Genomic DNA, 23344 nt, shown 5'->3' with positions numbered 1-23344 from the left:
ACAACTTCTAAGGCAACCCAGTTCCAAAGACAGTCCTAAGAACAGCCCTAAGCCAAGTTTTAAAACAAGTTTGAAACCAAGATCAAAAGGTAGCTCTTTGTCTAAAGGTACAACAAAACCACACCTAGGCCCAAATGGTGCTAAGGCCAAGAGCAAGACCAAGTTGGGTCCTGGGGAGAAGATTCCAAAAGATGGCCAGTCCAAGACTGCCACTGGACTGTCAAACGTTCAACCAACAGGAGACGACAAAAATTTACTGGAAACAAAATTACCCAATTCAGAATTAAAAATGTTTGCAAAGATCATAGTAAGTAATATCCTGGAAGCAGTTGTGAAAGAATTTGAAAAGGTGAAAAAAAACAGAGCAATGGTAAATATGAAAGCTTTGCCATCTGATCAAATTGTGGCAGCTGATAAAATAGTTAACATGGTTTTACAAGAATTACATGTTACAAAAAAGCATCCTTTTGATTATCCAGTAAAATCCTCACATTTGGATGACCTTAAACTTTCACAGGGGAATATAGGTTCAGAGTTCCTTACCCATCAATCATGTTTTTACTTGGAGAATGTTTCTTCACAGCTAGAACAAATTTTTCCTAAGGAAGGTATATTTAAAAAAATGTTTGACAAATGGCAGACAGAATCAAATGACATGGAAAATGAAAAATGTAAGCTATTGACAATTGCTGAAAATGTTTTGACTGAAATTTCAATAAAAGCAAAAGAATTAGAATATTCTCTTTCACTTTTAAATTTGCCACCTCTTGAGAATTATGAAAGCAGGTTTTATCATCGTCGTAAAGGAGCTTCGACTAGAGCTGAGGATACCAAAGCACAAATTAATATGTTTGGAAGGGAAATTGTTGAAATGCTATTTGAAAAACTGCAGCTTTGTTTTTTGTCCCAATTGCCCTCTCCAGATTATAAAGAAATGCCAGCAAATACTAAAGAACACATAACCGCTAAAAGTAAATACGGTGTTCCGTGCAAGCGAATGCCCAGCAGTTTACCACTCTCTACCAGGAAGACGAAAGACACATTTTCTGTGAGCTCTCGCAACCAAGTTGTTCAGGATATCATAGAAAGGGTTTTAAACATATTGGAGTCCTTTGTGGACTTGAAGTTTAAACATATCTCTAAATACGAGTTTTCTGAAATAGTGAAAATGCCTATAGAAAACCTTTTTCCTGTCCAACAGAGACTACTGAGCAAAAAGATGTTGCCAAGACTACAACCACTAAAAACGTTTTCTGATGAATCCAAGTTAAGTATTATTTCCAAGGAAAATATACAGAATACCCTTCTACAGGTTCATTCATTCCATTCAGAATTACTTATATATGCCGTCAGTATTGTCAGTGACATGCTTGGTATGCTTAAGAACAAGCTAGACAAAGAAATAAGCCAAATGGAACCCTCTTCAATTAGTACTTTGAAAGAGAACTTTGTAGCAAGTGATATCATTGGCACACTAATGGACCAGTGTACTCATTTCAATGAGTCTTTGATCAAAAATCTTGCACAGGAAAATTTGCAAGGAGTTGAAAATGCCTACTTTATTAACCAGGTTAGACTTGAAACACGTATGAAAACGCCCACATCAAAGTTAAAGGAAGCCAGTTTGGGGAATAAGTCTCCACAAATGAGTGTCCCCAGCATGGTGCCTTATTCAGAGGAAGACAGGGAAAAGAAATATAAGATTTCATCAAATTTACCCTCCTATGTCAGCTCCTCTGTAGAAGACACAATCAAAAGCTTAGAGCCAGTGGAAAGGCCCGATTCAGAAACTATACCATCATTTTCTCTACACAAGGTACAAGATCACAGCCCAAGAAGACCGAACTTTGGCTATTTCGATGAGGTGGTGACAGGAAATAGCTTCGTTCCTGAAGGCAGTGTCTTACAAAAACTTTTTAAGAAAGCAAATGATTCGACAGAAACAGCATTAAAGCAAGTCATGTCATTTATGGAAACAGGAAAAAGCGAAAATCCCAGAGTGTTTCATTATGAGACTCTAAAACAAGTTGTTGAGCCAAACCCAATTCAGACAACTGTTCCTCCACTCAAAATATGTTTAGCTGCAGAAAACATTGTGAATACTGTGCTGTCCAGCTATGGCATTCCAAGTCAACCCCACACGAACGAAAGCATGGAAGCAATGAAACCATTTTTCATATCAAAGCAAAGCCCTTTTCCTGAGGTATGTGGAGCACAAAGGAATGAGGAAAAAAGTTTGCTTAGAATGTGGCATAGAAGAATCAGCTGCTTACCTGAAGAAGAAAACAAAAAACCCGAAGTCAGCAGGATAGATTCTTCTTTATTGCACAAATGGCATAAAAATAAGTACCCAAAGACAACAGAATCTCTGAATGAAATTGAAGTCATGGCTTTTGCTGATCATGAACTGGGTCTTAGCGAAATCCATTCAATAGCGAGGCATGTCACCACATCTGTGGTCACACATCTAAAGAACTTCAGGACTAAAGGTAAGAAGGAGATAACTTACTCTAAAAGTTGGCATAATTTAGGAAAAAGAATAAAAGATAAGTTTAAAAGAAGTCCTGTGCAATAAGCTTGCCTTCAGTGTTTTTTTGCAATAGCCTTGGAAGTGGGGTGATTATTTAATTGCTTTTTAACCTATCACAGTGCTAAAAGAAAAATAAAAGGTAAATATTTGTATCATTTTAACCTGAATGTTGTGTTGGTCAGTATTTAATATCTGTAGATGAAAGAAAATGAGGTAATTTTGAAGCAGGAGATTTTGGTTGTTGAGAATGAGGCATGAATTCCAATGAGTTTTTAAAGTTCTTATACATGACTTCTGTAATCATAAGTCAGGACAGTTTAATTGATTTAAAGTTATGCAATGTTTTTTTCAAAGTGTATAATTGAAGCTTTTGCTGTAATTATTAACATTTTATAAGAATAGTAGAATTAAATATTTTGTTTTATTTACATTCTAGTATTCTCACTTAAATTCCTTTATTATACTCTGTATATACCTTTACAAGGATTATATTTACATTCCCTTTTTCAGTATTCTTTTCTGTCTACATTAGGTTAAACTATATATAATAGTCATTTTTGTGTCAAAACTATTGATTATTGGTAGTTTAATCACATTTAATTTCATAATACTATCATAACCCTAAACTGGGCCAATACTTCCAGTCACCAATAATTAGTTGCTACATTACTGGTCCAGATATATCACCTGCCTGCCATTCAAATAGGAGATATTAATAATCCTTTCCACCTGTATAAGGAGGTTGTTTCCTACCCTCAAAGCTAGGATTCTTTCAGGGTGGGCAGTTAGTTATGCATCTGCAATTACAAACTTACCCAGGCATGACCTAACTCATCTTAGAAAAATAAAGAAAAACAAAACAAGCAGAAGTAGACCCTTGATCCCATCTCATTAGTACTTGGCTCTTTCTATCAAGTTGATTTTCTAATCAGAAGTGAATATGTAGGAAATGCATATTTATCTTCTAAAAGTATTGATGAGGAAATCGAGCTACAAACAATATGATTCCAATAGAAATAAAAAATGATGGAATGGCAAAAAAGAATAATCAAGGCTCTGTAATCAGACATATCCAGGGCCTTCATGTGACTTCACTCATGGGCCTTCTTATACTTGGAATACTATTTTCTCTTTCCCTAGATCTCAACATGATCACTTAGCTTAAAGCCACCCATCTCCAAAGAATCTCACCTGATTCCACAGAAAGAAATATAATATATAATTAGGTTCTGAATAATTTTTATGAAAAAATAGTTTATTTCTCAAGCTGCCACTCTCGTAAATTGGTCATCCCAAGTAGGTAACGATTTGGAACAAAGAATATTGTCCTTTGGCTAGTTAGGTTGACATTTCTTTGTGACAAATTGTTTTCTAGGAGTTAAAATAGGACTGCCATTGCAATCTATCGCTAACCTTTCGGGTGTTGCCACACTTTTATTTTAGTCAATTTTATATTGCAGCACCATTCCTTAGCATGCTAAAAAGTGAAGCCAGCATTAACATTAAATGTTTTATCTAAAAATATTTTGAAATACAGATACAAGATCTCTAGATAGCACCAAAGATGTGATAGGATGTATCTCTAAATCTGGAAATCATATCTCCTTCTGAAGCTTTTCAGCTTCTTAGCGCCCATAACCATCCAATTAAGGCAGACACCAGTAACTGGCTTGGAGATTCGAATTCTTTGGGGCTATTTTTCAACTTTCTGGCTAAAATTAAGATTCTACAAAATAAGAAATAAATATTTGAGGAAAACTCAACTTATTTCTGCAGTAGTTTTTTTTTTTTCTTTACTGGGGTGCTCCATAGGTGAAATATATATGCAAATAATTACCAGTATATTGCATTTTCCATATTTCCTTTAGTGCATACTAAAAATGGTAACGTTTTCTTTTTAAGTTTTCAGTGAGGAGAAAATATCTATTATTTCTACATTATCAAGGAAAAAATATGAATCTAAACAGCCTCAAAAAAGTATATACAATGATGTTTCAATTTGTCAATTTTGTGAGCATCTCACTGAGTCAGTCATTTACCATTTAATTTCAAGCATTTCTGATGGCACCAAAGAAAGCAGAGAAAAAGAGAAAATATCTGAAATCCAAGAAGCAGCATTTAACAAGATTATTTCAGTGCATTCTCAAGTGTTTGAGACCAGGTCAATTTCTATTGGAGAACTTGCTTTAAATATTTCTGAAATCATTATTAAAATACTTTGTAATAGTAACATTATAAAGGCTGACAGTGTACAGCAAATATGTTCCATAAAAACAAATTTCGTTTACTGTCCAGGAGTGGCTTCTGCTGACTTTGATAACCTCTTTCAGGATCTCTCAATAGGAGTGATTCATGTACTGTCTAAAGAAATAGGAATAAATCAACACTTTGAGAACAATAGAGGAAACAAATTATGCTCTGTGATTAGGAATGATAGTGTGTCCATTTATGACAAAACCAATACCATGGAAACACAGACTGGTCCTAAAGATTGGCAGTCATCTATTCAACAAATGGATCAACTAGTTCAAAAAAAAAAATTAAACCATCTTGCACATAAGTTAGACAACCTAGTTGGTAACCTAAAAACAAACGAATCCAAAGACATAGTCAATAAAGTTTTTAATATTGTTTTAGATTTATTTTTGCCTGATGAATGCCCAGATAGGGCTACAGATTCTGGAGAAACAGCAAGAACATTTTTCTCCTCCCCAAATAATCAACAAAATAATAACATACTTACAAATAACCTAGGGCTCTCCCCCAAATCAGTTTTTCTTCTCAGTATTGTGTGTGAGAAACTTATTAGAATACTTTTGGAAAAATGTACAAGCACTGCCTCTCCTGATAATGATCCTATTTCTAAAGAAATACCAGCAGAAGAACGCCAACTTTTAAAAATACTTCAAAATGTAGAAGACAGGAAATTTGATTTTTTAAAGAGAGCAACAGATTGTGAAAAACTTCATGACAATTACATGCCAGACCCTCTGGAAAATATGGAAGAAATTGATCAAGATTTATTGTCATCAGACTCTGTCCTTACTGTTATTTCCCACGGTTTAGTTAAATCATTGATGGACAAATTAGTTCACAGTGTACCACAAACTCCTGAAAGTCCACCTTTTGCAAATGAACATGTGAACTGCAGAACAAGAGAAACACAAGCTAGTTTCACAAAAACAAAAAGGTCAGAATTAAGAGAATCAGGACAAAGTCAAGGCTCTTTAAGATTCTTGAGTTATGACAGTAATTCTTTGAGAGAATCCTTGAACAATACCAGTGTGGCTGGCTCCAAAATACAAGCACCATTTTGCAAGAAATCCAAAGTAAAATCTTCTTCCATGTCTCCTCTCAAAAAACGAACAAAGAAAATGGATACAGTAGGCATTCACAACAAGCTACATCAAGGAGGTGTGAATACAGGTGTTTATTCAGCCACGTTTTTGGAAGAAATAATTTCAGAATTGTTTTTTAATCTCTCTACCTCATTGTGGTGCAAAAATAAGAACATCAGTGAGGCCCGGCTGCATGAGATGAATAGACTATTTATTAACAATGTAGTGCATGAATTCAATAACGTTCCAGTCCCTGTTCTCCGATATGCTGAAGAAAGGTTGTGTTTTCCACCAGTCCCTAAAGAAACTGTTAGTAAGATTGTTGACTCAGTTTATTATGATGTTTTACAGCAATATGAAACAAAAGTGACCTGTAGTTATAATCTATCATATGACAATACCTCACTAGCAGAACAAATAACTAATGGCATATTGTTAGAGATTTTAGACTACCAACTCCCATCTTCCCGTAGGGCACAGCTCATGCCCCACTCTTATTACCCTCTTCAAGCTGAAATTATACTGCAAAAGCTTCAAAATAACCTGAGAGAATTTATTTCCGTACCCAAGTCTTCAGCAGGCTATCACACCATGTTATCACACTCCTTTTTAGAGGATGCCATCAGAAAGCTTTTATCTCAGCTCATTCTTCCACCTGATAAGGCTTCCTTCTTTAGAAAACAGTATTTACGGAGTGCTGATTTTAATGAAATGTCCACCCGTATAACAAATAAGGTTATGTCAGCCATTTCAAAGCATAAAATATGGTTCACTATATATGATAATCAAGACCTGTGTACTGGAACAAACCTCCAAAAGATGGTGGATTCTGTTTATAGTAATATTTTGCAAATGTCTGACTCTCTTGCTTCAGTACAGAAAGGCATAATCAGCCGATGCCCAGTGATAGTTGACCGAATAGCCAGTTTTATTATCCAAGAGATTATTGAAAATCATCTTCAGCCATTTTTGTGTGGAGAGCTTTTACCTCGTCCAAGGACTCCACTGGATGCAGTCTCTAATATGGTGCAGCAGGTGCTCAGTGAAGTCATAGAGTCAGACAGACCCCAGAAGCCATTGCCCTCGGGTGTTTACCCAGATACATTTGTAGGGGAGATTGTTGCTAGACTTTTATCAAAGATTTTCAACACAAAGCATAACACTACAGTTGAGCTGAAAGGCATAACCAAAAAAATAGTAAACTCAATAAATAATCATTTTGATGAAGCTAAAATTCATATTCCGCATGATGATAAAGAGCAGTGTTTCCCCTCTGCCAATACGGATATTGTAGATGAACTCGTCACCTTAGTTTATGGAAATGTTTTAAAACAGTATGGGTTCGATCCTAACATTGACAAAGAGTCAGAAGATACTGATAATTTTGTGGAAAATATTACCAATTCAATTATAGCAACTATTTCAGATTACCTTCTTCATCCACTATTTTCTGGGGATTTGTCTGCTTCTTCCTATTCTATTTCAGTGGCTGAGACTATTGTCCAGGACATCCTCAGTAACATCAGTAAATCTATCAAGTCAAGCCAGAGTTTACCTCTGTATAACACCTTGCTGCCATACACATTTTTAGAAAACATGATCAGAGTACTATTATCTAAATTCTTTCCTTCTTTGTCTAGCATGCCTCCTAACAAAGAAAATCCCAAACATAGAACAAAATTGAATTTCAATGAAATTGCTTCTAACCTCATTAGTGATATTAGGATGAAAATCTCCCAACATGAAATTCGATTTTCAAAAGATGAAGAAGAAACCAAGTTTGTTTATTCAGAAGATGATGTTCAGCATCTTGTCGACTCAGTATTCAAAAATATTTTACAAAATTCTGAGTCTCCAGAATCAGTTGAACAAAGTATCACAAGCAGTAATGATTCTCTTATTGATAAGATAGCAGGTTTCATCATCAAATATATCTGTCAACAACATCTTCAGCCGTTTGTGGATGGAAAGGCATTATCTTCTTCATCATATACATGCTTTGGTAATGAGAGAAGGCAATTATTTTATGGCAGTGTTTATTCCTCAACATTTTTGGAAGATGTGGTCTCTGGAGTATTAAGCAAAATATTCCACAGGGTGGTAGGAATTGTACAAACAAAATCAGTAAGAGATTCAGAAGGTGAACTGTTTGATAAAGCTGAAAAACTCATACACTTTATTACAGAGGAATTCTCAAAAGCCCAAGTTAGTGTTTTAGATAATGCTGAGGAACAATTTTGTTTGCCTCCAGTGGAGAGAGACACAGTAAATAAAACTATTGACACGGTGTACAGCAAAATTTTGCAGGAATATGAAATGGAAATCATGCCCAGTAAAGATTTTCTAAATGACCCAAAGACATTGGCTGAAAGGGTAACTAAAATCATCCTGTCCGAAATTATTATTTTTCAAATACATCCAAATCTTATAGCAAAATTGCCTTTGAGATCACATTCCAAACTCAGTGCAAATGTTTTAATAGGTAAAGTCCAACACAGTATTAGTAAATCAAGATTCCGAAGACAAGCTTCAACAATATATACAACTATGTTATCACACGCTCATTTGGAAAAAATAATCACTCAGCTTATATCTAAGATGAATCCATTCGCCTCTGGTGAAGAACATGTAGATATTTCTCAATCGGACTTAAATAATACAGTCATAAAATTGATAAATGAAATAATGTCAATAATTTCAAAACATGCAATATGTATTGTAAAACATGGGAATGAAAAACAAAGTGTGATTTCAGAAAAAGCTATCCAGTCTATGGTTGATTCCATTTATGCGGATCTTTCTCATTCAAATCTGTACCAGTCTCTTACAAAAGATAAAAAAGGCATAAGTAATATACCTGTGTCACAAGTAGCAAGTTTTATAATAAAAGAGATTTTTAACCATCATCTTCAGTCATTTTTATCTGGAGATAAATCTCTTCTTTCAGCTGCAGATAAACCTCTTCTTTCAGCTGCAGATAAATCCCATCTTTCAGCTGCAGATAAACCTCTTCTTTCAGCTGCAGATAAATCTCTTTTTTCAGCTGCAGTTGATCAAACTTATCAACCAACAGCAATTGATTCTAAACAAAGAGAATTGTCTCTTATTGTGAACTCAGCTGTCTTTTTGGAGGAGGTAATTTCTGAGCTTTTATGCAAAATTCTTTATGCATTTTCACATAATGTTTCGGCTGCTGAAAACCCAGATAGAACAAAAGTCAAAATCACTGAGATTGTTGCAACATTGGTAAATTTTATTGTTACGGAATTCACCGCATCAGAGATTTTAGTTTCAGATAACTTGGATGAAAATTTGTGTTTTTCAGAGAGATATAAAGAAATGGTTCAAAAAATGGTTCGTTCAATTTATGAAAAAATATTAGATGAATATAAATCTCTGATTAAAATATATAGGGTTTTACAAAGTGACACTCCCTGTTTTGGAAGGAAAATATATCATTTGCTATTGGAAGAAATTTATGATTACCAGGTGCAATCATTAGTTTCAGGAGAATTAGAGTCTTCTTCCTATTCTTCCCTTCAAGCTAATAACATTATCACACGTGTGCTTAAGGTCATCACAAAGGACAGTCACGCCTTGCCGTCATGTATGACTATACTGCCTCGTTCTCAATTAGAAGATATAATTTACAAGCTCCTACTGCATATCTTCCCTTCCACTTACGATGAAAATGATCTAAAAGAGGAGGAGGTTCCATCAGATTCTGAGTTTGAGGATGCAGCTTCAAGTCTAACTGATGAAATTATAAAAGAAATTTCTGAACATGAGATCCGACTTTCCATGGCAGAGGATAATGCCGAAAGTACACCTTTAGAAGCTGTTGAAAACATGGTTGACTCCATATGTAATAATATTCTGAAAAAATCTGAATTCCAAGATGAAGTACAAAAAAGTGAAGACACAAAGGGAGACTCATTTCTCAGTAAAATAGCTGGCTTCATTATGAAGGAAATCATGGATCTTCATTTGCAGCCATTTTTACATGGTGAAGAATCATCTTTCAGCGATAAGGACCATGTCACTGAACCTTCTAACTCTGATAAAGAAAAGGCACAACCATCTCTATATTCAGCTACATTTTTGGAAGATGTAATTGTTGACCTTGTTCACAAATTTTATTCTCTCCCCATTTTGTCTGAAGAGTCTAAGGACAAAGAAATGCCAGAGCTAGACACTGTGGACTGGGCTATAAAATTTGCAAATTCTCTGATTGGAGAATTTAAGAAAAGTGAAATTAAAGTTTTACCAAATGCTGAAAAACTGTTTTCTTTCCCACCAATTGATAAAGAGACAGTTGGTAAGATATCTGATTTTGTATACGACCAGTTTATAGGAAAATGCGAATCTGATGATGTGCAGAAAAATGATAAAAATGACATGTTTATAGAAATGATTTGTGATTTAGCTCAGAAAGCAATCTCTGCATTCAAGATTCAACCACTTTTTTCAGGGGACTGGTCTTCTATCTTTTTTTCATTTCTAAATCCAGAGAACATCACCCAAAGAATTCAACACTTACCACAAAACATCTCTACAAAGGTAATCAGTTGCTTGAAAGGGAATCAACTTACTTTGCCACAGCAATCATATAAACGCACTTCTTTATCTTCAGACCAGAAAAATACAACAGACAGTCTGGAAATAGATAAAGGTACAGTGAGTAGAAAGAAAAGTTCTAAAACCAAGAACATCTCAATGAAAAAAGAAGACATCCAAAATCCAATACTTACTTCTATAACTGCCATTATGAAAAGCAACATGTTTAACCTGATGTCAGGGTCAGTTGCAGATATGACAAACAAAAAGAAAGAAGATAAAAATAAAATGGGAAGTTCTAGTCAAAGATATAGTGAGAATGTATCAAAAGTTACTTCTCCAGCTAGCAGTATGAAGAAAAAAGATCCTGTGAAGACAGATTGGAGTGAAAAACCTAAAAATGATGAAATAGACAAAAAAAGAAAATTAGCTCCAGAAGATAAGGAATATCAAGGTGAGGATGTGCATACACATTTTTCAGTAGATATTAATGATCTAGAATATGAGAAGGAAGTACTTGAGTCAGATTTCAAAAAAGACAATGATGAAAACATTGACAATACAAGAGAAAGATCATTTAAAAAAGACAAGAAGTCCTTTCAAGCATCTTCTTTGGAATCCCAGGAGAAAGACATAGTGAAAAGTGAAAAGCTTCCAAAAATGAAAAGTTTGGAAATAGTATCCCAAAAGTCAAGCAATAAGGACAAGAGAGAATTTGCAGTTCAAACAGATATGCATGAGGTACAGTCCTCAGATTATGAACATGTTCAAAATGTCATAGAAAATATTTATGATGATGTTTTCGTACTATCTTATCAAGAACCATCAGATATTTCAAGATTAAGTTACAATAAAAGCCCCTCACATGATAGAGCATTAAATGTAACTCAAGAAGCTAGCAAAGATTTACTAGAGCCTGTTACAGTGGAAAATTTTTCCTTCTCAACTAACGAAAATATCCCTTCCAAAGAAAAAGAAGAGAGAGAGGAAGAGAGAGAAAGAGAAAGAGAAAAAGAGGCAGAGAGAGAAAAAGAAAAAGAGAAAGAGATTAAAAGTAAACCTAGTATACAAGACTTACCTCAGAAATCCCCAGAAAGTAAACCTGGGATTTTTCCTGCTAAACTTTTAGAAGATGTTATTACTGAGATGGTTAACAAATTGATTTTTTCTTCCTTACCTGAAACGCAAACACATGATAGATGTCAAAATATAAATGATGATGAAAATCAAGCTGAACTCTACGATACTGCTATGAAACTTATTGATTCACTGCTCAAGGAGTTTTCAGATGCTCAAATTAAGGTATTTAGGCCGGATAAGGGAAATCAACGTCCTCCACCTATCGGCAGAGAATCTTCAGTTTCTAAAATGCCTTCCAGCCATAAAAAACCAAGTACAGATGAAACACCACCCAGTGTTAAAATAAAAACTGAGGATAATCTTCCATGTCCACAGAAAATGTCTCAAATATCCTCTTCAGATAAGATATCTTCCATAGAAAAAATACCATCAGTTGATAAAACATTTGTCAATAAAGTTGTTCACTCCTCCGTGTGCAACATTTTGAAGGAATATAAATCACAAGACTCCATTTGTAAGAATATAAACAGTGATGGAGAAAATCTAGCAAGGCAGCTATCTAGTGCGGTGATAAATGAAATTTTTCAGCATCAGCTTAACTTGATATTTTGTGATGATATTCCAGTTTCAGCATGTCTGCCTCTGGAATCAAAGGATGTTTTTAAAAAAGTCCAAAGGGTGGCCAAAACAGCCAGCAAAGAATGCCAAACATCATCACCATATACCATCATGTTGCCTCATAAATTTTTAGAGAATGTGATTTCTGCTCTTTTATCTAAATTTTTCTCAAGAATATCCAGTACCAAAGCAAAACACTTTGGAAGTTATTTGTTCACAGAACTAGATGTCCTTCATATGAAGTTAGTGAGTACAGTCGCAGCCCACATCTCGAAAAATGAAGATATGACTATCCAGTATGTAGAACCCTTACAGTCCAATGATGATGAAATTATTCAATTAGTGGCTCAGTCTATTTATAATAATCTCTTGCCGCAGTTTGGATCAGAAGAGATTATACAAAATTGTGTGACTAGTGGCTGCAAAATCCTTTCAGAAACCATAGTTGACTTAGTTCTCCAAGAAGTGGCTAGCAATCAGATGCAGAACTATTTTTGTGGAGACCTAACGCCAAATCAGTGTGCGGAAGTTGAAAGGGTTGTTGAAAATATCCTTAAAGAAGTTATCCGAACTCCCAACGTTCCCCCACGTGAATCATCACATGCTCATAAACTGTCTTATAACATAGTAGAAGAAATTGCCGTAAAATTTTTATCAAAGCTTTTATCTGTGTTTCCAAACGTGCATAAGGAACGAGGCAAATCCCCAGAAACTGAAATGCAAAAAATATCCTCAAAAATATTAAATTCAGTCCAAGAATTTATCTCTAAAAGTAAGATTAAACTTGTAGCAGCAGGCAAGGAACCACCTACTGTGCCTTTGGCTGACAACGCAGTTATTGACAAAGTAGTGAATTCTGTTTATACAAGTGTTTTAAAGCACTCTGGTTCTCTTGCTTCTGTATTTAAAGATTTAATGAGTCAGAGCAATGCCCTCTCTGATATAATAGGTTTTTTAATGGTGAAGGAAATTTCTAATTCCAAATTTCAACCTCAAGAAGAGGAAGACGTATCAAGTACAGAGTTAGTTCTGGAAGCTGTCAAAATTATGGAAAAAGTGGTCAAAATTATTGATAAATTTAACTTTCAGGAAAAGGCTTCATGCAGAAAAGATTCTACATTAGATGCCAGGTTTTTAGAGGAAACATTGGCCTTGTTGTTGGCTAAACTAGTGAAGCTTCCAGGAACCTCAATTGAAGATGAAAAAAACTTACCACAGCCTGAGTTAAATAAAATTGCATCGCAACTGACAAAATCTGTAACAGCTGAAATCTCTAAAAGTAACATTAGTCTTGTTGCTGACGATTCCAAAAAACAAGTTTTAAATACAGAAAACATAGAAAAGATTTCTCATGTAGTGGATTCTGTTTATAGTGATGTCCTACAACAATCTGGAACCCCAAAAGAACTTTATTATGATATCAGAGATTCAAACACAGTTTTCCCTAAAAAAGTGGCTAGTTTAATTGTTGATAAAGTTTCAGGTTTTTCATCAGATACAAGTAGTTCAAAACAGCTAACTGCTGATAACTCTAGGAAGCTAGATGTTAATAGAATTGTTCGAAAGGCACGATCACACTCTGAGAATACAGTCTCTGACACAGACAAAGAGGAATCAGACCAAGAATCACCGGAAGAGGAATTTTCAGCTGAAATAGTTCCACATGTTGGGAAAAGAGCAATTAAAGTAGATCCACGTATTGTTTCTGAACACTTAGCAGTCATTTCTGTAAAAACGCAACCCCTTGAGAAGCTTAAGATGGAGTGTTTAAGAAATACTGGACATAGTATAGCAGAACTGCGAAGAGCTTCAATAACTGGTAGAAATTACTCAGACACTTCTTATACGGGAGAGAGAAAGAGGGAAAGACGCACCTCGTTGGATAGGACTGGAAGACTGGATGTAAAACCCTTAGAGGTGAGTGCAAAAGTGATGGCCGTGATTTCCTTCCTCAAATAGGTAAATGAGAATGCATTTTTTGTTGTTGTTGCCCAGCCCAACAAAACTGGTTGCACCACTTCATCCATATAATTTACTGTGATTACTTGGACTTGCCACATTAGTTTGGTGGTTCACTCGAAAAGTCTCAGGCTGGTTTTTCTAAAACAACCCATTTGAACTGCCTTTTTTTTTTTTTTTTTTTTTTTTTGAGACAGAGTTTCACTACATTGCCCTTGGTAGAGGGGCGGGCCATGGCGTCACAGCTTACAGCAATCTCAAACTCTTGAGCTTAAGCGATTCTCTTGCCTCAGTCTCCCAAGTAGCTGGGACTCCAGGCGCCCACCACAATGCCCTGCTATTTTTTTTTTTTGGTTGTTGTTGTTGTAGTTGTCGTTGTTTAGCAGGCCAATGTCAGGTTTGAACCGTCTGGCCTTGGTGTATATGGCTGATGCCATCACCACTGTGATACTGGTGTCAAGTCCCATCGAAGTTGTTACAAAAATTAACCTGATCACTTTTTTATGACTGTGTAGTACTCCATGGAATATATATACCAAATTACATTAATTCACTTGTATTGATGGACAGTTGGGTTGTTTCCACATATTTGCAATTGTGAATTGTTTTATAAAATGTCTTTTTTGTTTTTGAGGAAATGAAAATGTAAGAACATATTCTCAACAGTAAAATCAGATTGACTGAAGTTATAATTGTCATTTGAAAATGCAGAAGAAATAATTTTATATAATTTATTCAGTTATTCAACATGAATACCCCAAAGGGCCAGTTAATAGAATATCAGGATATATAGAATGATCTAAAATAGTTTTCATTCTCAGATTTAAAGCTCTACACTAGCACTCTTTTTTTTAAGCAAGACTCATTAGCAAACATTAGATTGCAAACTATTATATTACATTTGTTCTTATTATTTCACTTTAGTTATGTTAGTCTTTCTCATTTGTGCTATACTCGAAGATGCACCCAACTTCTTTCCTCTTTTCCTTGTTCTGACTTAGCTGCCCTAATGCTGCTATTTTATGAACTTGTTTTCTCTTGCTGTAGACCTAGCACTGCCCTGTAGTGCTACATTTGGACCCCAAATGCATATATGAAACTAATTGAGAATTCAAAATACCAATCAGACTACTGCTGAGGACAAAAGATTTCTTTAGCCGATAAATAGAGTCACATTGACCCTCAAACATTCTGATCTGTATCCAAACTTCTTGCTCTGATGGTAAGAGGACTGAGTTTGCTTAAGGATGTAGTCTATGTCCTAGTCACTGAGCAAAGTTTTATAGAACCATCCCTTCCAGAGTATAAACTCAGAGTGATTTTTTTCTAACACTGCTGTGCCGCTCGTTGAACTAAATCTCAAGATTGGCAAATATGTTAATTAATTTTTTTTGTTTTCAGACCCCAAACTTAGATTATCATTGTCTGGGACTAACCTTCAGTTTTTGGAGAAAAGGAACCAATCACGGTCTTACTCAACTCCAAAATTTCTTCTTCCGTCTGGGTTCTCATCATTATATTAGCAGATACTTGGTCGTTTCCATTCACATATAAGTAATCTCTTGGGAGTAATATTTCTGTGAATAGTTTATAGAATAACATTATGCCAAATCAGTTTTTAATTATCTGTAGAACTGTCTACAAAAGATACCAGCTCTCTTTGAGTTATTCCGAAACCACAGAAAGTAGTAAGAGAATATTTAACCAAAACAAACACCTTAGTCCTCTTATGGGAAGGAAAAGTCATCCCGAAAATAAAACAAAGAATCAGACATAGGGAACTTAGTTAAGGCATGTTATTTACACCAATTTAAATACTAATGTTTCCTATTTTCAGCAAAGGAACAGAGAAGAGACAGAGAAACAGAAATTTAAACTAGATTCTCTTTGGTTCTGCCTCAAGGCTTAATTCTCTGTTTTGTTTTTTGGTTTATTTTATTTTATTTTGAGACAATCTCACTTAGTCGACCTTGGTAGAGTACTGTGGCATCACAGCTCACAACAACCTCCAATTCTTGGGCCAAATTGACTGTCTTGCCTCAGCTTCTTGAATAGCTGGGACTACAGGTGCCTGCCACAACGTCCAGTTATTTTTGTTGCAGTTGTCACTGCTGTTTTAGCCAGCCAGGGACGGGTTTGAACCCACCACCCTCAGTATATGAGGCCAGCGCCCTACCCGCGGAGCTACAGATGCTGCCCTAATTCTCTGTTTTGAGATACCATACACACACACACACACACACACACACACACACACATATATATATTAAATTTCAGAATACTATGGGGATTGTACATGTTTTGGTTGCATAATTTGCTTTTGTACAATTTGATTTAAAGTTATAACTGTGCTTTTCACCCAGAAATTGTGTGCTGTACTGGTTATGTGTTAATTTACCTAGGCCCTCTTCCCCCTCCCACTCACTTAATTTCTGATTAGTTTTCCTTCCCTGTCAGGAAGGAAACTAGCTCTAATTTAGCATTAAGTAAATGTAGTGTGGGTTTGCCCATTCTTGTGATACTTCACTTAAAAGAATGATCTCCAGTCCCATCCAGGTTGTTACAAAAGTTACCTGATCACAATTTTTTATGACTGTGTGGTACTCCATGGAATATACATACCAAATTGTATTAATTCACTTGTATTGGTAGGTAGTCAAGTTGTCTTTGCAATTGTGAATTGTGCTGCTACAAATATTCAAATGTCATTTTTATAAAATGTCCTTTTATTTCTTTTGGTTAAAGACAGAAACTTTTGGGTAAAGTTGTAAGTGTGCCCCTCACCCAGGTCTTTTGGGTAAAGACCTAGCAGTGAGATAGCTGTATCAAATGGTAGATCTACTTTTTGTTCTTTGTGGTATCTCCAATGTACTTTCCATAGATATTGTAATAGTTTGCACTCCCACCAACAGTGTACAAGTATTGCTTTCTTTACTCATCCATATCAGCACTGAATGTTTTGGGACTTTCTGGTAAGAGCCATTCTCACTGCAATTAGGTGATATCTCATTGTGGTTTTGATTTGCATTTCCCTAATGATTAGACATGTTGAGCTTTTTTTTTTTGTTGTTTGTTTGTTTGTTTGAGACAGAGTCTCAAGCTGTTGCCCTGGGTAGAGTGTGTGGATCATAGTTCACAGCAACCTCAAGCTCTTGGGCTGAAGTGATTCTTTTGCTTCGGCCTCCCAAGTAGCTGGGACTACAGGCAACTGCTACAATACCCGGCTATTTTTTTGTTGCAGTTGACCTTGTTGTTTTAGCTGGCCCAGGTCAGATTCGAACCTGCCAACCTCGATGTATGTGGCTGGCTCCCTACTCACAGAGCTATGGGCACCACACAATGTTCAGCATTTTTTTATGTCTTTTTGGCCATAGACATAAAAGTTTGTATTTCTCTTTTATTCACTTTTTAATATTTTAGATTAATATGAGTGATGATTAGGTTACATGGTTTGTGTTTGTTAGGTAAAGTTCAAGTTGTCGTTGAGCCCTTCACCCAGGGGATGTGCTATATACTCTTATATTGTGCCCATTAGGTGAGAACAAGTCAATCTCCTTCTGTCATTCCTTCTCCACTTTCCCTCCTCCCCCTATTTGAATTTAATTGTGTTTTTCTCTCATAAGGGTGTAGGTGTTTATCTATTGGTTTTATATTAGTATTGCATACATTGGATACTTGTTTTTTCATTCTTATGCTACTTTACTAAGAAAAATTCTCTTCACCTCCATACAGGTAAATACAAAATATGTAAAGTCTCCATCATTTTTATGGCTGAATAGTATTCCATGGTATACATATACCACAGTTTATTGATCCATTCATATGCTGATGGACACTTGGGTTTTTTCCACTTTTTGGTGATTGTGCATTGAGCTACAATAAACATTCTAGTGTAAAATGTCCTTATGTAAAATGATGTTTTTATTTCTGATGGATACCTACTAATAGGATTATAAGATCAAATGCAAAGTCTACTTTTGGCTTTTGGAGATTTTGCCATACTTCTTTCCATAGAGGCTATATTAGTTTGCAATTTGTCTAGCAATGTAAAATGTTTCCTTCTCTCTTCAGCCATACCAGCATCTGTAGGTTGGGACATTGTGATGTACACTATTCTCACTGTGTTTAGGTGATAATCTTAGGGTGGTTTTGGTTTTCATTTCTCTGATAATCAGGGATAATAAGTATTTTTTCTTATGTTTGTTGTCCATTTGTCTGTCTTCTTAAGAGAAGTTTCTGTTCAATTCTCTTACTCTGTTCTAAATAAGATTGTTACTTGGCTCTTTTCTTATTGATTAGTTTAAGTTCTCTGTAGATTCTAGTTATCAGCCCTTTGTCACATTTGCAGCATGTGTATGTCTTCTCCCATTCTGATATTGTCTGTATGCTTTAATTGTTTTGCCCTTAGTTGTGCAGAAGCTTTTTGGTTTGATCATGTGCTATTCATTTAATTTTGGTGTTACTGTAACTGCCAAAGGGGTCTCCTTCATAAAATCCTTTCCTAAGACATTATTGTTAAGTTTTCCCCACACTTTGTTCTAGAATATTTATTTGTGTCTTGAATTTAAATCTTTTATCCAGGGAGAGTAAATTTTTGTAAATTTTTAGAGGTGCAGATTCAGTTTTAGTCTTCTACATGTGGCTAGCCAGTTTTCCCAGCATCATTTATTAAATAGAGATTTTTTCCCCCAGTGTATACATTTATTTAGTTTATCAAAGCTCAGATGGCAACATTTGAATGGATTCATCTCTAGATTCTTTTCCTCTATTCCATATCTCTATTTGTGGGCCAGTAGCATGCTGTTTTGATCACTGTTGAATTATAGTATAACCTGAAATCTGATAATGTCCTGTGTCCTGATTTTTTTTTTTTTTATTTCTTAGAATTGCATTGTCTATTTGGGTTGTTTTCTGGTTCCATATGAAACAAAGTACTACTTTTTCAAGAGCTTCAAAGTATGACATTGGTGCACTGAAGGGGATTGCACTAAATCCATAGATTGCTTTGGGTAGCATGGACATTTTAACAATGTTAATTCTTCCCAGCCATGAGCATGATATGTTCTTCCATTCATTAATATCTTCTGCTATTTATTTCTTAGGGTTTCATAATTATCTTTGTAGAGATCCTTCACATCTTTTGTTAGGTACATTCCCAGGTATTTTATTTTCTTTCTTTCTTTTTCTTTTTTTTTGAGACGGAGCCTCAAGCTATCCCCCTGGGTAGAGTGCCACGGCATCACGCTCACAGCAACCTCCAACTCCTGGGCTCAAGCGAGTCTCCTGCCTCAGCCTCCCAAGAAGTAGCTGGGACCACAGGCACCCGCCACAATGCCTGGCCATTTTGCAGCCATCATTGTTGTTTGGCAGGCCCGGGTTGGGGATAGTTGTATGTGGCTGGCACCTTAGCTACCTGAGTCACAGGTGCTGAGCCAGGTATTTTATTTTCTTTGAAGCTACTGTGAAGAGTACTGTGTCTTCTATCAGCTTGACTATTATTGGCATATATCAAGGCCACTGATTTGTGCACATTTATTTTGTATCCTGAGACATTACTATATTCTTTGATCACTTCTCAGAGCTTTGTGGTTGAGTCCCAGGGGTTTCTAAGTATATGATCATATCAGCAAAGAGCAAGAGTATGACCTCCTCTGTTCCCATTTGAATATTTTTGATATTGTCCTCTTGCCTGACTGCATCAACTAGCATTCCCAGCACTACATTGAATAGTAGTAGCAATAGTGGAATTCATTGTCTGATTCCAGTTCTAAGTGGAAATGCTTTCAGTTTTACTCAATTCATTACAATATTGGCTGTGGGTTTATTGTAGATGACTTCTGTTAATTTAAGAATTATCCCATCTATGCCTCTTTTCTTAAGTGTTCTTATCAGGAAAGGATGCTGGACTTTTCTGCATCTATTGAGAAAATTATATAGTCTTTGGTTTTGCTTCTGTTTATATGGTGAATTTATTTATGTATGTTCAACCAACCTTGCATCCCTGGGATAAAGCCCACTTGATGCATATTTCTAATGTATAGCTGTATTCTGTTTGCTAGGGTTTTAAATATTTTTGCATCAGTAGTTTTCCCTTTTTGTTGGGTGCTTTCCTGGTTTTGGTAATAGAGTGATATTTGCTTTGCAGAATATGTCAGGAAGAGGTACTTCCTTCTCTGTGTTTTGTAATAGGTTCTGCAAAATAGATACAAGCTTCACTTTGAAGGTTTGTTAGTATTCTGGTATGAAACAATCTGGCCATCACTTTTCTTTTTTGGAATATTTTGTACTGTTAATGCAATTTCAGTGCTTGATATTGGTCTGTTCAAAATTCCTACTTCTTTCTGAGTTTGGGGAGGGGGTGTGATTCCAGGTATTTGGAAGTCCATTTCCTCCAAATTTTCAAATTTCTGAGCATGGAGTTTTTTGTGGCAATCAGTGAGGATCTTTTGTTTCTCAGTGATATCTGTTATTTTCCCACATTTTTATTTCTTATTCAGGTTATTAGAGATCTTACTTTTCTATTTCTAGTTAATTTGGCCCATGGTTTAACAATTTTATTACTATTTTCTAAGAACCAACTTTTTTGTTTCACTGATCTTCCTAATGGCTCTTATGTTCTCAATTTAATTTAATTTTGATTTAATTTTGGTTATTTCTTTTCTTTCTTCTGCTAGGTTTTGGATTGAATTATTCTTTCTTTTCTAACTCCTTGAGATGGTTAATTAGGTTGTTGATATGTCCTCCTTCTGTTTTTTGAATGTGGGCATTTAATGCAATAAATTTTCCCTCTTAAGACTGGCGTTGCATGTCCCACAGGTTTTAATAGCTGTGGCTTCATTTTCATTTTTGTGTAAGAAACCTAAGGATTTCCTTCTCTATCACCTCTTTGACACTACTGTCATTCCGCATAAGGTTGTTTAATTTCCAGGATCTTATGTAGGGATGCAGATGTTTGTTGGCATTAATTCTACTTTTATGTCATGGTGGTCCAAAAAGATACAAGATATAAATTCTATTCTTTGAAATTTTTTGAGTTTTCATTTGTGCCCTAAGATATGATCAATATTGGAGGATGACATGTAGGCTAATGAGTTGTTCATATACTTAGTTTTATTGGAATGAAATTTATTTATATGTCTGTTAAGTTCATTTGTCCTAAAATTGTGTTTAAATTCATTATTTCTTCATTTAGTTTCTGCTTGGAGGATCTGTCCGTTCTGTCAGTGGGGTGTTGAATTCCCCAGTACTATGGTTGTAGGATATCATATTGTTCAGATCTGTTAGTGTTCATTTTATTTTTCAAGGGAGCATTTAAGTTGGGGGCATAAATATTTAGGGTTGAAATGTTCTCTTATATTGTTCCCTTGACTAGTATATAGTGTCTATCTTCATTTTTCTTTATTTTTGATGGTTTAAATCCCATTGTATCTGCAAATAAGATAACAGCCCCTGCTTTCCTCTGATTTCCATTTGCCTAAACAATTGTTTTCCAACTTTTCATCCTGAATTTTGTTTTATCCTTAGAGGGTAGATGTGTTTCCTGAATATAACATATATTAGGCTTGTGCTTTTTCAGTCAGCCAGCCTCTGCCTCTTCAGTGGGGAATTCAGGTCATTAACATTTACTCAGAGAATTGATAAATATGGTGGAGTTCTTTTCTTCTTATTTTGTGGCTGTCTGTTACTTAGTTTTGTCACTTGTGTCATTGTGGAAGATAGGCTTTGTCCTTTCATTTCTGTGTGTGTTACTTTAGTGGTGGTCCATTATGCTGGTCAGTGTGAAGATTCAGTTTGAGCACTTCCTGCAGAAGTGCAGTGCAGAAAAATTGCACAATGTTTGCATGTCAGTAAAAGATTTGATGTCTCCATCAAATATGAAACTTACTTTAGCAGGGTACATAATCCTGGGCTAAAAATTGTTTTGCTTAAGAAGAGTAAACGCAAATGGCCACCCTCTTCTGGATTGAAAAGTTTAAGCTGAAAAGTCGGCTATCACCCTGATGTTTTTCCCTTTGTAGATAAGAAGTTGCTTACATCTGGCTGAGGAAACGATTTTCTCTTTCATTTTGACTTTGGCCAGGTTAATTACAATGTGTCTAGGAGATGCTTTGTTTGAATTGAATTGTGCTGGGATTCTAAAACTATCTAGTATATGAATCTCTGGGTTTTTTGCAGTGCTTGGAATGTCCACCTTGATGTCCTGAGGTACATATCCCATATTTTATGACTTTCTTTTTCTCTTTCAGGAATCCCTATAATTCATAAATTTGTGCATTTTGTTTACTCTTGTATCTCTCTCAGTGATAGTTCTGCTTTCACTTTCCTCTTTTCTTCATCTTTGAATGCTTAGTTCAAAAGTATTGTGTTTGATTTCTATGATTCTACCTTGTCCGTATTCTGCTCTATTGCTGAGACTCTCTATTGTGTTTTGAAACTCTTTGTGAATGCTTCTTTCAATTTCTTTAATTCTGCTATATTTTTCCTAGTTATGTCCAGATCCTTGGTGACTTTGTCTTCAATTTCATGAATTTCTTGAGATATATTTTTGACTTCTTTTTGGATTTCTTTTTCCATCTTCTAAGCAGTTCCATTCATCTCATTTGTCATCCATATTCTGAATTCAATTTCTGTCATTTCAATAATTTCTCTATGGATGGTATTTTCAGCTGTATCTCCCTTGTAATCTCTTGAGGGGGTTGGTCTGCTCTGCTTTTTCATGTTTTCAGGGTTCTTCTGCTGGTTCCTCTCCATGTGTCCTTTCAGTTTATTTATATATTTATTTTACTTTTTCAGCCAGAATGTTAAGTTGTCCCCAATTGTTATTGGGATATAATCTAGTTGGAGTCCCTTAGGCAATACCCAGATCTGTTTTGAAACTAAAATTGTCAGACTAGAATCAGATCCAGAGACCCCAGGATATAGAGCTGATCACTCCCCTTCACCACTGACTGATCAAATGAGATGCCACTTACACCTGTGCCCTTCTGCACAGAGCCTCTGAAAGCTACGCCTTAGGGCTGTGGATTGTGAAGGTTTCTGAGAATTGGTCTTGTTATTTCCAGGTTGGGCGGGATGGAGTTGAGGCAGGAACCTCCAGGTGACACAGACCAGTGGTAGCTCCTGGATAGCAAGCTAAACTGTTCTAATCCAAGTGAAAGTTCTACCGTTAAACAAATTAACAGACTCTGTTTTCACCAGAGTGCAGGATGATACATATTCAAAATTCTGGAGCTTTGCCTGCAGTAGGGGAAGAGGAATCTGT

At 35.6% G+C, this 23344-nt stretch overlaps 1 protein-coding gene across 1 annotated transcript in view; it reads left to right on the top strand.

Annotated features, from left to right (window-relative positions):
- FSIP2 (fibrous sheath interacting protein 2) overlaps positions 1–23344 on the top strand; it is a 109426-nt gene that overhangs the window by 62938 nt on the left and 23144 nt on the right. The window contains exons 18-20 of the mRNA XM_003791515.2: positions 30–2489; positions 4433–8809; positions 8906–14040. Of these exons, the coding sequence (XP_003791563.2) occupies positions 30–2489; positions 4433–8809; positions 8906–14040 (11972 nt within the window). The remainder of the gene's footprint in view (positions 1–29; positions 2490–4432; positions 8810–8905; positions 14041–23344) is intronic.

Source organism: Otolemur garnettii, unplaced genomic scaffold (genome assembly GCF_000181295.1).
Source record: "Otolemur garnettii isolate 467f Iridium unplaced genomic scaffold, OtoGar3 scaffold00048, whole genome shotgun sequence".
Lineage (NCBI taxonomy): Eukaryota > Metazoa > Chordata > Mammalia > Primates > Galagidae > Otolemur > Otolemur garnettii.
Note: the sequence above shows the minus strand (reverse complement) of the source record. Positions and strands in the feature narration are given on the sequence as shown.